Source organism: Aquarana catesbeiana, linkage group LG01 (assembly GCF_042186555.1).
Source record: "Aquarana catesbeiana isolate 2022-GZ linkage group LG01, ASM4218655v1, whole genome shotgun sequence".
Taxonomy (NCBI): Eukaryota; Metazoa; Chordata; class Amphibia; order Anura; family Ranidae; genus Aquarana; species Aquarana catesbeiana.
The window spans coordinates 575,085,092-575,099,664 of record NC_133324.1 but is presented as its reverse complement, the minus strand read 5'-3'; the positions used below and the strand labels follow the sequence as shown (position 1 = coordinate 575,099,664).

Sequence of the window (14,573 nt, the reverse complement as noted above, 5' to 3'; positions counted from 1 at the left end):
CCTTTCTTAACCAGGTAGTTTTCAGTGGTCATGTGTTGCTGTAAAGAGCAGACGTCTAAACTCATGGTGGAACAACAGCTATTAACTTTATTGGGCTCTCAGCAATGCTTTTTACAGCAAGCTGTTCATGAAAGGAAGTGCACAATGCATGAATTACACAGCAGCCTGGTTTAGGTGACAAGGGATTGAGTAAAACTCATGAATTGTCCTCTTCTTTGGCTTCACAATGAGAAGCTGAATGGTAACTGCTGTTCACTGAATATATTTCAATGTACTTACTGTCACAAACAAAGCTTTTCAGCTTGTTAAGCTGAATTTGTACCCAAGACCAGTACACCTTTTATTTTATATAGTGTGCAAGTAAGCAAGATGGTGCACATGAAAAAGCCTAGGTATGGACATAACAGGACTTTCGAGGTACTCTAAGGATCTCAATAAGTATAAATACATCTCAAAAGGTGTTTGTTTTTTTTCTTTTGCACATTTATCTTGTACGAAGCCACTTAAATCCCAACTCCAGAAAACCTAAAAACCCTCCCTTCTAGTGGTGCTGCCCCTCCACTGCAAGAGTTAAGTGCTAGTTTTGTTTAGGGGAGGGAAAAACACTTTTACTTACCTGATCCACTGCTTTCCCAGTAGACGGCGCTCTCCCCACCGGTGGACTGTCCTTCAGCATCCTCATGTCCAGTGCAGTGATGATATCAGAGGACCTTAGACCATCAGAGCATGGGGGAGAAGAGATTTTGAGCACTGGTACAGCTTCACAGAAGATTGGTTAAGTTAAAGTAATACTAAAGCTTCGTTTTTTTTTGTTTTGTTTTATTTTTTAAATAACAAACATGTCATACTTGCCTCCATTGTGCAGTTTGTTTTGGCCCCGAACATCCTCTTCTAGGGTCCCTCGGCAGCTCTCGCAACTCCTCCCCGCATTAGATAACACCCTAGGAGAAGTGCTCTCCCAGGGGGGTTACCTTGCGGGTGTGCTCCTGAGTCATTCATTCGGCGTCCATAGAAGCCGAATGTATGACTTGGCCCCGCCCCCCGGTAATTGGATTTGATTGACGGCAGTGGGAGCCAATTGCTGCGCTGCTATTAATCTATCCAATCAAAGCCGGGACTCTGTGGAGAGAAGGATGGCGTGTCCCCGCCAAAGAAGATGAAGGGGCTCAGGTAAGTAAAACGGGGGGCTAGGGGGCCGGTGACTGCCAGGCACCTATGCATTAAGGTGAAAAAACACAAGCCTTTACAACCCCTTTAAATTGCTTTACCGAGTTCACTAGACCACAATGAATACCAGGCATAGTATCACTACAAGGGAAGAATTTTAGTTTTCCTGGAGTTCAACTTAAAAAAAAAAAAAAAACAAAACCAAAAAAAACACATGCCACATAGACTGGCTCTGGCTCTTATGTATCACAATACATATACATGGTTAAAACCATGCAAAACCCTCCAGCTCAGGTCACTGCATCACCATGTTACAAATTAGAAGCTGAATACCACTTCAACGAAACGCATAGAGTGGCTCATTGAGTCGCCCACCACTGTTGCTATACTTTGAACCGACATTAGAGATATTTGTACTTTGATCACACATACAGGGCTCTTCAGAGAGCATTTGATAGTCTGTGAGGAGGTGTTGAATTGCCTCCTCTCTGCCTGCTCTAACCCCTTTGTCCCCACACTAGCATAGCACATGCTTGCAGAGAGGCCCCATTGACTTTAGTGGGTCATGTTCGGTGAGAGCAACGCCCACCAAAAGCAAAGGGCTATAATTCCTGCTGGGGTAGCAAAGCATCACAGCCATAGCTCATGTTGAGGGGTTTTAAAAGTGTGGCTCAACCCCTAACTGCTTGTGTGATTGAGCCCTGAAAGACAAGATGTTTGTAACATGGTGCAGTAGAGAGCGTAGAGAGCTGAGCTGGGAGTGCATTGTTTTTACTGTATATATGTATAGAGACTGGGCTCTATGGTGTGTGTGTTTTTTTTTTTATAAGTGGTTTTGTATAAAATAAAGTGTAAAGAAAACTTTAAACCAAAAATTATGTATTGAGATACATTCAGTACCTTGAGCCTGGGTTCACACTGTAGCGAACACAGACATCGCATGTGATTGGCACCCGCACTGCGGTGCCAATCACATGCAATGTCTGTGCAATGTGAGTTCAGCCATACAGTTTGTTTTGGATTCAGCGTTCTCATCCATGCGATCTGATTCTTGTTCCAATTCACAGCTCGCACTGTGATCTGTGAACCATTCTGGTGGTGTCATTAACATTGTATTGCCATCCACAGCGGTTCACAGAAGGCAATATGAACTTCCTGCGGGAGAGATGCGGGAATGCACGCTGAAATCACGCTGGTTCTTGCATCGCTACAGTGTGGACCCAGGCTCAAAGTGATTGTAAAGTCTATTTTTTTTTCTCTAAAAATAACAAACCTGTTTTTATACTTTCCTGCTCTGTAATGGTTTTGCACAGAGCAGCCCAGATCCTCCTCTTCTCGGGTCCCTCTTTGGCTCTCCTGGCCCCTCCCTTCTGTTGAGTGCCCCCACAGCAAGCAGCTTGCTATGGGGGCACTCAACCTGAGTCACGGCTCCCTGTGTCCATTTAGACACTAGGCCCGATTCGGCCCCCGCCCCTCCCTCTCCTGATTGGGTAACTGACTTTGAGCCAATGGTGCTGCTCAGGAGGAGAGTCCCGGAAGGCCGAGGCACTTGTGGACATCGCTGGAGAGAGATGGGACACGGGTAAGTATTAGGGGGTGCTGGGGCAGCAGCTGCATACAGGTTTTCTATCTTAATGCATAGAATGCATTAAGTAAAAAAACCTTCTGACTCTAACTCTTTTTAAAGTCCTGTTACGACCATACTTATTTGGATTTCATTAGATTGTAAGCTCTTATGAACAGGGCCCTCTTAAACTTCTTGTATTTTGTAACTGTATTGTCTCCCTTTTATATTGCAAAGCTCTGCGCAAACGGTTGGTGCTATATAAATTCTGTATAATAATAATTGAGATAAGTTCCCTACTGTGGGAATAACTGAAGCAAGTCTCTATTTATTTATTTTGTATACAACAATAAACAATCATCTGGTGTGGCCACCAAGTTTTAGGATGTAGTACTATATTCCTTTAGCCTTATGTACATTTCTGCTTTTTAGCTTTGTTTTTTAACTCTTTGAGTTCCTCTTTTATTCCCTGCGAACTGCAGCTTGATTTAAAACAGAAGGGGGTAAAAAAAAAAAACTTGGAGTGGATTTTAGAGCCCTTTTCACACTGAGGCGGTTTTCAGGCGTTTTAGCACTAGAAATAGCCTCTAAATAACGCATGAAAACCACCTCACATTCATTTCACACTGGGGCGATGCACTTGTGGGACGTTAAGAAAAGTTCGGTTTAGGAGCGGTGTATACAGCGTTTCCAAAACACCCTGCCCATTGCATTGAATGGCCAGCGCTTCCGAAGTGCCTGTAAAGCGCTTCGGTAGTGCCGTAACACGGGCGCATTCCCTTCTTTGGGGTTAAAAGCACCCTGTTTGCGGCAGAAAAGCGCAGCTTAAATGAGCAGCACTTTAACGCGAATGCAGCCGCAGCTCAGTGTGAAAGGGGTCTTCGAGTGAAGCTCCAAAACACTAGTTAAAGGCAGCTGATAATTAGTTTTGTTATCTTTACGTGATTTATTTGCCTTTTAAACTTGTCACAGGAGGATGGATCATGCAATTCATCAGCAGTTGTCTGAAGGTGTAATAGTTTATGTGACACATGACCCCCAGTGAATGATAATCCTATCAGCGTTTCTAGGTCAGCGGAAGTAAAAAAAAAAAGTGTTGCTGGTTTTTATAAGTTTGGGGGTTGGGTGTAGAACTCATTAGCAAGTCAACTTCTGAACTGAAAACCACAGGTCAAAAGGACTCATGGTTTTCAAAGTGCAATGATAAGGTGTTATCGGAGGATGCCTACATTTACACGTTATGTAAATTACACCCTAACTGGGAGCATACCGCATGTAACCACTGATATGTGGACTGTAGACAGGTATGTATGCGGTAGCAAGTGCATTAAAGCACACCGCAATGCCTATATGTGAACAAGCCCTAACATCTAGCAGGCATTTTATTGGCATATACCGGTGACACATTCAGTTTAGAGCATCTACATCTGTTGTAGGCCACCATTCACAGCATATTTATAGCCAGGTGATTTAACCATTTTGCTGCCAGAGCAGTTTTTGCGTTTTTTGCACACATGTCTAAAAAAATCATTTTAGGCCTGGATTACACAAAACCCCCAAACGTTATATATTTTCTGAAAGCAGATACCCTAGAAAATAAAGTAGTGGTAGTTCCAATTTTTTATGTCGCACTACAAAGTCTAGGAAACCAAAATTTCAGTAAAAAACACACTGAATTTTAGGGCAAACAAATGCAATAATTTACCGAAATTTTTGGTAAAATATAAAAGACAAGGTTGCGCCAAGTAAATAGATACCCAACAAGCTAAACCTTAAATTTTTGTGCGCCTGTGAAATGGCGTCAAACTTCAGTACCCTATATTTTCTACAGGGGACGCTTCACAGGCCCCCTATAGGTATTAGTTTAGTGTTACAGAGGAGGTCTTGTGTGAGAATTATTGCTCTCACTCCAGCGTGCGCGGCGATATGTAACATGTGTATCGCAATCAACGCTTGCACGCGTAGACACCCGACGCATGCGTTTACGTTTGTGTGTGTATATGTGAGGGGGCCTCAAAAAAATTTTGGGGGGGGGGGGGGGATTTTATATACAACTTCCTTTTTTTGCAAAAAAATAAAAGTAAAACAGTTTTTAGGTGACCGGTTCTCTTTAGTGAGATATGCAGAGTCTAAAAGACCCCCTATGTCTCCCCTCTGCTCCACTAAATGTTTTGCAATGCAGATCGCATCACAAAACATTATTTCCCGGCTGAGCTACCCTGAGACATGGAGAGCTTGACCCGGAAGTGACGTCAGAGATTTTCCAGGTCACACATAGGAGAGCGGACTTGTGTCCGCTCTTCCTCTTCCCCTCCAGCTGCGGGCACCCGCCATGGAGCTATAGTGTGCTGCTGCTGCTTCTCCTCCCCCCAGCTCTTATGCAGCTGAGAACAGAGGGAATGTGATCACTTTTAAATAAGGGAAAAAAGGTATTTATAATGTTTTTTGTTTTTTTTGTTTTTTGTTTTTTTTTTCATATCTATACAAAAGTGATTTGCCTTTCATTTCTATTTTAAACTGAATGGGTTGTTTTTACAAGGTGGTCATTTACAATTATTTTAAAGCGGGGGTCCACCTATCTATCGTTTTTTTTTTTTTTTTTTTTTTGGGAGTTCATTCACAAACTTTTCTTCTCATGATTATCTACTAACATGTTCTGTGTAATAATTCTGCCTGTGTCCGATTTCGTTGTAAAGAGTAACTTATAAAATTCACTGAAGGCGGTTTCCATCTTCATTGTGGGCATTTGAAGCCCACAAGCATGTATTTCCTGGATGCGGTGAATGCTGTGCTCCCCAGCATTCACCGAGATGTTGTGATGACACTGTTGCACAATGCATGCTGGGAAGCCTGAGACTAGCTCCCAGGGGACTGTGGGAGGTCTGGGATGGGAGGAAAACCAGGAAGTGCTAAGAAGATTAGAAAAAAAAAAAGGTAATTACGGCAATTTAAATTTTTTTACACAGCATGTCAGCATCTAGGCAAGGAAGAGAATGCATAGAGATAATGTTCAAAATTTGGGTGGAACCCCGCTTTAAAGACTTTATATGCGACTTGTAGTTGAGCAGAATCGTGAGCTAATGGAGCAGTTATATAGTGTTCCTATTCAAATCATTTGGGCCAAAGACAAATGATTCTGTCCCAAAGTAACTTGTGTACTTTTTTGAGCTTCATGCAACAAGAAACACAATGCTCAGGTTTGAATGGGCTCATTAAGAATAATGGGATTCTTCCTGTTGAATACTGTTACGTTTCCAGAACGGGGGCTCAAGGAATATCTAGATCACATGGTTTGGACCATGGCATGCATTCCTCTCTTGAAATAGTACTAAAGTCATTGGTTCTAATCTCAAACACATCTCTACCTGCCTAAAAGTTTTCACGTTCTCCCTGTGCATGCGTGGGTTTCCTCCGGATACTCTAGTTTCCTCCCACACTCCAAAGACATGCTGGTAGGTTAATTGGCCCTTGTCTAAATTGGCCCTAGTATGTAACGTATGAATGTGAGTTAGGGACCTTAGATTGTAAGCTCCTTTAGGGCAGGGACTGATGTGAATGTACAATATATGTGTAAATTCAACAGCGCTATATAAGTGTGATAAATATTGTTAAAGTATGCCAGATGCAGGAAAGGCATCTCGCCAAATGCTTTGCAACCAGCAGTTTAGTGCGTTCATGTAGACATGGAGAGGTTTATAAAGAGATCATCAGCACTAAGATGCAACAAAAAAAGTAAAAACCAGTATTTATTAAAAATAAAATGTCATTGTTAAAGCAAACTACATGTGAATGTTGAGAAATAAAGCGGTTAGCCTAAAAAGAGTTGTAAACGTGGCTAATTGGTGCAGAATTCACTTGTTTGAAGTGCTGAATCAGCAAAGCTAAGCAGCTGTGAAATCGTAAAGCTCACTTTTTGATATGGTAAATGCTCAAGGTGCTGCATGTAATTGTCAATAAACCGACAAAAGTACAGTAATGTAACAGGAGGCAGGGCCTAATTGTTTTGACAAAGAACTGTGACACTGAACACAAGGGTGTTGCTGGTTTGCATAGGCTGATATCTTTATTCAGTATCAGAATCCTTTTTTTTTTTAATTTTTTTTATGTGCAGAATAGACGTGATCGTGGGGTGGGTTCATGTTTGATAAAACTTGTCTAAAGCTGAATTACATATCTTTTGCATGACACATCATGAAAGTAACGGTGATTCATACGACACAGGGTCGGGCTTCCTCTACCTTTCAGCTAAGTACTCGATGAATCACGCTAATCATTTCATGGCATTAAAACCTTTCCAGACCTGCACTTTTTATTTTCTATTGAAGGTCACAACAGTGGGTCTTTTTGGAGGCAATAGTGTGAGTTTGAGCTTTTTTTTAGTGGTTTTATAAAGAAGAAAAGCAATTTTCTATCCAAGCCACACAAAGACTGAAGATGTCCAGTAGACCAAATTGATATTGTTGAAACTTGTGACGTGAATGTCCTGTAACATCTACATGTAGAAATGTGTAATCTGGATAGGTTAGAAAAACAAGTGGTAAAAAAAAAATCAACATATAAAGTATAGTAATAATGCCATGAATTGTTTAGACTTGTGCAGTTTTTTTTTTTTTTTTTTTTATAGTATTAATTTTGCTTCCTATTTTATTAGCATTTTAATATATATCTACATGTATCCAACACTTTTTTTTTTGCACATCCATTCTTTTGGTGGTCACTGTTTTTTATCCCATCTTTTGGCCGCAGTCATTGCTACATTGTTCTGCTAGGCTGAAGGGAGTAATAAAGCTTTGTCTCACTCCCAAAGTGAAAATGAATAGGATAAGTGACTGGAACTTTTAGTCTACAGCCAAATACTGTAGCAATGACCATGGCAGAGATAGTTAGAACTAGGGATGCACCGAATGTTTTTTTTTTTTTGTGCCGAAACCGATACCGAAAATAAATCTTCCTTGATCCCGAAACCGATACCAAAAGGGCACAGAAACCGAAAGTGACTTTTTAAAAAAAACATTTTTATACAGGAGATGGTCAGAGACTAGGGACATGGTACAGGAAATTGTCAATGATTGCAGACATGGTACAGGAGATGGTCAGAGACTGCAGACACATTACAGGAGATTGTCAGAGACTGGGGGCATGATACAGGAGATGATCAGAGACTGGGGACATGGTACAGGAGATGGTCAGAGACTGGGGACATGGTATAGGACATGGTACAGGAGATGGTCAGAGACTGCAGACTCATTACAGGAGATGATCAGAGACTGGGGACATGGTACAGGAGATGGTCAGAGACTGCAGACACATTACAGGAGATGGTCAGAGACTGGGGACATGGTACAGGAGATGGTCAGAGACTGCAGACACATTACAGGAGATGGTCAGAGACTGGGGACATGGTACAGGAGATGGTCAGAGACTGCAGACACATTACAGGAGATGGTCAGAGACTGGGGACATGGTACAGGAGATGGTCAGAGACTGCAGACACATTAAAGGAGATGGTCAGAGACTGGGGACATGGTACAGGAGATGGTTAGACTGCAGACGTGGTACAGGAGATGGTCAGAGACTGCAGACGTGGTACAGGAGATCAATGCAGCCTCACCAGTGTCAAATGCAGCTTCACAAGTGCATGTCAGATGCAGCCTACCAGTCAGTTGTAGCAGCCTGTCTGTGCCCGTCATGCAGCCTCACCAGTGCCTGTGTCCATATGTAGCAGCCCGCCAGTGCCCATGCCATGCAGCCTCACCAATGCCCGTGCCAATCAGATGCAGCAGCCCACCAGTGCCCATCATGTACAGCCTGCCAGTGCCCATGTTATGCAGCCTGCCAATGCCCATCATGTACAGCCTCCCCAGTGCCAGGTAATGCAATGTCACACTGTGTGTCAGATCTGAATCGCCGTGCAGCCAGTTTCATCCCGGTACCCTCCTCGTCCTCGTCCTCCCACCCTACACAGCCTCCACAGTGCTTGGTAATGAATGTCACGCTCACACGCTGTGTGTCAGAGATCTGAATCGCCCTGCAGCCGATGTCCCGCCTCCTATGACACACGGCACAATGATTCCTAGCATTGGATCAGAGTGTCGTCTATCACAAGAGGTGGTCTAGGAGGCGGGACATCGGCTGCACAGCGATTCAGATCTCTGACACACAGCGTGTGAGCGTGACATTCATTACCAAGCACTAGGGAGGCTGTGTAGGACAGGAGTGAGGAGGAGGAGGGAGAAAGACTCTAAGGGACGCGCGGGATGGCCCCGTCCCTTTTTTCGGCGCCAGTATTGGCAAGAATTCTCTTTCGGCTTTTTGCCGAAAGGGCCATTTTCGGCCGATATGTTTCGGTGGCCGAAATTTCGGTGCATCCCTAGTTAGAACTCTTGACTCTCATTCTTGGTCAATACAAACCTTGGGCATGTGCTTTAACAAGCACATAGGCCTAATGTTGGATGGCATCGGCCGGTTCAGTAGAAACCAGCCGACATTCGGCCTGTGTGTGCAGCTGGTCGGACAATTGTCAGACATTCAGTCGGCTTCTGTCAAAGGGGCATGACTGAAAAAGGTCTGCCGACTGACTCCCAGTCAGCGCTCAATGGCTGAGAGCGCTGCCCAGAGTGTTCTGATAGGGGGACGGCCCTCGCCAGAGCACGATAGAACAGCAGGGCAGATTTCTGTACTAGCATCGGTTTGTTAGTACATCAGCCCCGCTGGGTTGAACAAAAAAAAACTAGCAGTGGTACTAGGCTTTAGTGTGTGTTTTTCGCCCAAAAAAATGCCTGAAAAACTCCCAACAAGCAAAATCTCATTTATTTCAATGGTGCTTCAGGTAACAAGCATTTTGTCACCTGAAGCAAAACGCCCTAAGCTCAAAAAAGAACATGAGCTTCTTTGGGGCAGATTACAGGCAGTTTTCTGCCTTTTTACATTGATAACCTGAACAAAATCGCTGCATAATCGCGGTAAAAACACGTGACTTTGAAACGCTCTAGTGTGAATGCAGCCTTATTATCTTTGAGTTCTGTACTGGTCTGACTTCAGTAAAGTGGATTCTTATTTGTTGCAGTGGGTATCACACTTTTTACTTAGTGCCTTGTGGGTTGTACTATCTAAACATGAGGTCCAGGCAGATCGAAAGTAAATACTTTCATAGTATAGTATACATAGATTGGACTTGTGTCTTTTTTTTCAGCCTCAGCTACTATGTAACTATGTAACATTAACGTAATATTAAAAGCATTAAAAAACAAAAAACAAAAAAAAAACCTGTTATACTCAACTGCTTTGTGCAATGGTTTTGCACAGAGCAGCCCCGATCCTCTTTTTCTCAGGTCCCCGCTGATGCTCCTGGGCCATTCCTTTTGCCAAGTGCCCCCAGAGCAAGCAGCTTGCAATGGGGGCACCCAAGCAGACTCGCTCCCGAGCCGCTGCTCTACATCTCCATTTAGACACACAGCCGTAGCTCGGCTCTGCCCCTCTTTCTCATTGGCTCACTGGCTGTGATTAACAGCAACTGGAGCCACAGCCAATAAGTAGGGAGAGTCCCCAGAAAGCCGAGGCTCTTGTGCACATCACTGGATTGCGATGAGGATCAGGTAAGTGTTGGGGGGTAATGCATGAAGGTAAAAACCTTGAGCCTTTAGAATCACTATAAGGCAGCTCTGTATTCATTAATACATTATTAAATGTATTTTTGAAACAAAAGTAGGGTTCTATCTGAATGTGACTTGGTATCAGCCTTTTGCAGTGTTCTCTTTCAGTCAACTGTGTTCCAATACTCATGTGCTAACAAGGGACATACTTCTAGGAGGAGGGAGCAGAGTGACAGGGAGATGAACTCCTCAGTGGGCTGCTTCTCCAGTTGCCTGCCAGACAGGGCTAGCTATGCTGTGTGGCAGAGCTGTGTAAATCTTAGAATTGTATTGACAGGAATACAAATTCTACGGCAGGTAAATCGGCTCCCTTTTTATATGTATTTCAATTGTGTATTTAGATGCATTTATAGAGTTCAGATGTTAATTAGCACATTGGGTTTCGCCATTATCACCTATGGCAAAAAGTTGCGTAGTTTTGAATAAAAACTGATTTTGTTTTCTTTTAGATTTGTGACGAAGCCTTTATTTTCCTTGCACATTGCTGTGCACAAGATGAGACAAGTAATCCTGGCCTTAGTATGCACAGATCTGTCACATTGATCGGTCAGGGCCTGAAAATGTCTGTGTGCAACGAGTTTGTGGAACACATCTGGAAACCCGGATCATGCAAGAACTGCTTTCATCCAAAAAGTGACCACAGAAAGTCTCAAGCACCCTCAGATGGAAAGACCAGCAACTTGCCAGCCTTGCCAAGTCTTAATGGAATTAGGACCAAGTCAGACAGCAACAACCAAGACGATGACATTATAACTGCTGCTCTTTATTCAAAGCCCACCATAGCAGTAAAACCAACTATGATTACTTCAGATACTGCAGAGGAGTGGGCCCAGATGAACAGCACAGAGACTCTAACTCAGGTATATGTTTATGTGATGGAGTGGGCATAACAGTAAGGGGATAAGTCCTTGGGGGACTAAGGGTGTCCTTAACAATTTACTTTCCACATTTCTTTATCTTGTAACTGCACATAGTGGTGTCCAGTAGAAAAGGTGAATAATTAATAATGACCCTTGCTGTGTGCTTGAATTCCAAATGAATGTGCATGAGCTGCATTGACTAGATTGAGAGAGTATAGTGTGAAGAAATAAAAAAGTCCCTGCACTGAACCAGTGCGTAGCAAGTTAAAGCAGAAGGTATTCACATATTTCATTTCATCGCATATCCCAAAAACCTGCTTGTTTAATGGGGTGTTTTTTGGCTCATTTTATCCCTTCTCAGTATAACCTGCGTGGCTATATTGTCTCATTGGATCCCAAGCCCTACTCCATAGAAGCCATGATTACCATACACTGCACTGATGATGGCCAAAAGAAAGCCCGAAACAGCTGTATGTAGCTTGGAATAAACAACTCTATAATATTAGGCAGTCTCTGTATTATAACTAGTGGTTTTAACAGTTGGCCACTGAGTTGAAAATAATAATGTGCATAGCCCTGCCCATTATCCTGAAATTTTGGCATAATCCCTATATTTTTAGGATTTGTGACAGAATAAAACAAATATACTAGATGGCAAATTTACAAAATTATTATTCATGTTTAGTGCTTGTGTTTATGAAAGAGGGTAGAAAAGGGCAACATGAAATACAAAATATTTAATCTGTAATTTTTAAATATTAATGCCTGAAAGATAAATTCCCAAATTATTGCATATTATTCAGTATCATGATATGTACATTACAAAAATATGTTTTGAGTGTTTGTTTTTCTTTTTAACCTTAGGTGAGTTGGAAAGTGTCTTCAATGGGCAATTCAATTTTGAAATCGGGGGATATCTCAAAAGTTATTTTGGATAACTTTGGCAAGCCTTTTAACCACAGCTATGGTTCTTCCAGTGATCCATCAAAATATGTTTTCAATGGACTGGCAAGTCCTGATAAAAATATTGAAATAAATGCTGTGCATAATTTGACATATGTGAGCCACTTTGGTGGTCAAGTTGACAAAGCTGTATTTCTCAAGGAAAAGTTGCCACCTTCTCAACAGGAACTTACCGAGATTTCGAGAGAAAGCAGTGATGGAAAAATTGGAAAACTCAAGTGCTTTCAAGAAGAATCAGTTTTGCTTCCTTCAAAGACTGCCAGTGGTTACAGCTGTGGAACTGACAGGTCATCAACAAATGGAACTGTTATTTCCAGAGGCAATGCAGCTTGTGAAACTTCTGTCAGAGCCGCTGCAGGATTTTGGAACCAAACAAGACCTGTGAACGATGGCAGAAACTGCCATACTTCAGAACTGGGATCTAGTAAGAGCACGTATTTTAGCAGAATGAAAGTATCACTGCAATCTGAGTCAGACAACCAGTCAGAGGCACCGTCATGCATCAGTCCCCTTGCATCACCAACAGTACCTGCAGATGACAAAAACAATGAGCCAATATATGCTGAGAGCACTAAAAGAAAAGTTGTTTTAGATAAAGCTGTAACAAAACGTGTAGGACAGACCGAGAAGGCTGGTAACAAACCAGAGGAGAATGCAAACAAGGATCAACACTTAGTAAGCAATGACCGAGTGCTTCAAGAGTCTGTGACACATGTGGCCGCCAGGATAACTGTCATGGCTGCTCACACAGAAGAAGACAATCGAACAATCTATTTAAGCAGTCCAGACTCTGCGGTTGGAGTTGAATGGGCATGCAGTAGTCCATCATCTGTCGAGAATCTGAGTCTGTCACCCACGTTTGTCTGGGGTGAAAGAGGCCAGGCAAAATCCGAGGAGAATAGAAAATACCACTCTTCTTTATCTCAAAAATACCAGGTCAGCACCAGCTTCACCGTACCATCCAAATCCAACAAACCTGATGAATTACATTTTCCCAGAGTGTCCTCCCCGACACACACGTCTGGGATCTTATCCTCGGTTTCCCATAAAAAGGAATCTTTAGAGATGAATGACAGGTACTTAGCGAGTGGAGAACGCAGGCAAAGGTTCCTCCCAACAACATGGAGCCAACAGTGCAGGATTGATGAAGAAGAGGAGGAGGAGACGTCATCTGGTTCACTACAGTCAAGGACAAGTGATGTAAGCAGTGCACAGCTTGTTGCAACCAGTGCTGGTAATAATGATGACCATGAGACCTTGCATGACCTAAAGGGTCAAAAAGGCATGAGCAAATCTGCTTCTTGTCCTGTAGAACTTTCAAAAGTAAATAGTGAAGCTGAAGGCTCCAGTCAACCGCCACCCCCTCCACCAAAGAAACAGCCCAGGTAAGTGATACTAACCCAGTGGGCTTCCTATTTTTTTTTTTTTTGTTTTGTTTTGTTTACATTAAGTGTAGCAGAATGACTTTTGATGTGATTTCTAGTAGTACTTCGAATGAGATGTTTATTTTAAATATAAACATTTTTTAGATTTCAGGAATGCAAGTTTTCTTATTAGCACATCTCTGTATATTGCTCACAGTAATTTTATACTTTCATCATGTCTTGCTGGTAAGAATAATTGGTAGTCATGGGGCAGAAGAAAGTTGAATACAACCAGTAAACAGCTACTTGTTAGCCTTAGAACTAAAGGAATGTGGATTGTATTAATGCGTTCACTGCTTGTAGCCTGGGGATACAAGATGTTTTTTTCTGCTCTCATTACCAGAGCATACTGGTCTAATAAAAGCTGAAACCAGTATCTAGAAAACTTTTATGCCTGAAGGAATTTATTTGTATATGTTTCACAGAAACCAGCTCCATCCCCCTAGTTATTTTGGGGTTACCATGTGTTAAGTTCTAACTGATAAAATTAAAGAGAAAATTAAGTCAGCAACTACAAATACAGTAGCTGTTGACTTTTAATGTAAGGAAACGTTCCTGTCCAGGGATCCAGCGATGTCCTCACCCGAGCCATATCTTCAATAGGCTTCAGGGGCAGGCATCAACATCTTAAGTAAGGGAAACCGGCAGTGAAGCCTTGTCGGTTTCATACTGTGTATGCACGAATCACGGTGTGCTTTGTGAATGGTCCCGCAGTCTTCTGGGACCTGTGATGTCCCCCAGAAGGCAGCAGGGAAAAGAAGGGGGGGGCGAACGTCTGGCTCAGAACGCTGAGGCGTGTCTGACTGGAAGTCAGAGTGGGTACCTGTCAAAACCAGGTACCCACTCCTCCCCAAAAAGTGTCAAATGTGGCAGTGAAGGATGCAAACAAGGTGGCACTTCCCCTATTGGATGAGGTTCCGCTTTTTAATGCTAGAATGAGTCA

At 42.7% G+C, this 14,573-nt stretch overlaps 1 protein-coding gene across 2 annotated transcripts in view; it reads left to right on the top strand.

The window, feature by feature from the left end:
* PRAG1 (PEAK1 related, kinase-activating pseudokinase 1) overlaps positions 1 to 14,573 on the top strand; it is a 57,163-nt gene that overhangs the window by 18,149 nt on the left and 24,441 nt on the right. The window contains exons 1-3 of one of the 2 annotated variants that reach the window (XM_073597742.1): positions 612 to 785; positions 10,833 to 11,243; positions 12,108 to 13,591. In XM_073597742.1, the coding sequence (XP_073453843.1) occupies positions 10,905 to 11,243; positions 12,108 to 13,591 (1,823 nt within the window). In that variant the 5' untranslated portion in view covers positions 612 to 785; positions 10,833 to 10,904. Of the gene's footprint in view, positions 1 to 611; positions 786 to 10,832; positions 11,244 to 12,107; positions 13,592 to 14,573 lie in introns of those variants that run through there. The other variant, XM_073597736.1, reaches the window with a different exon arrangement.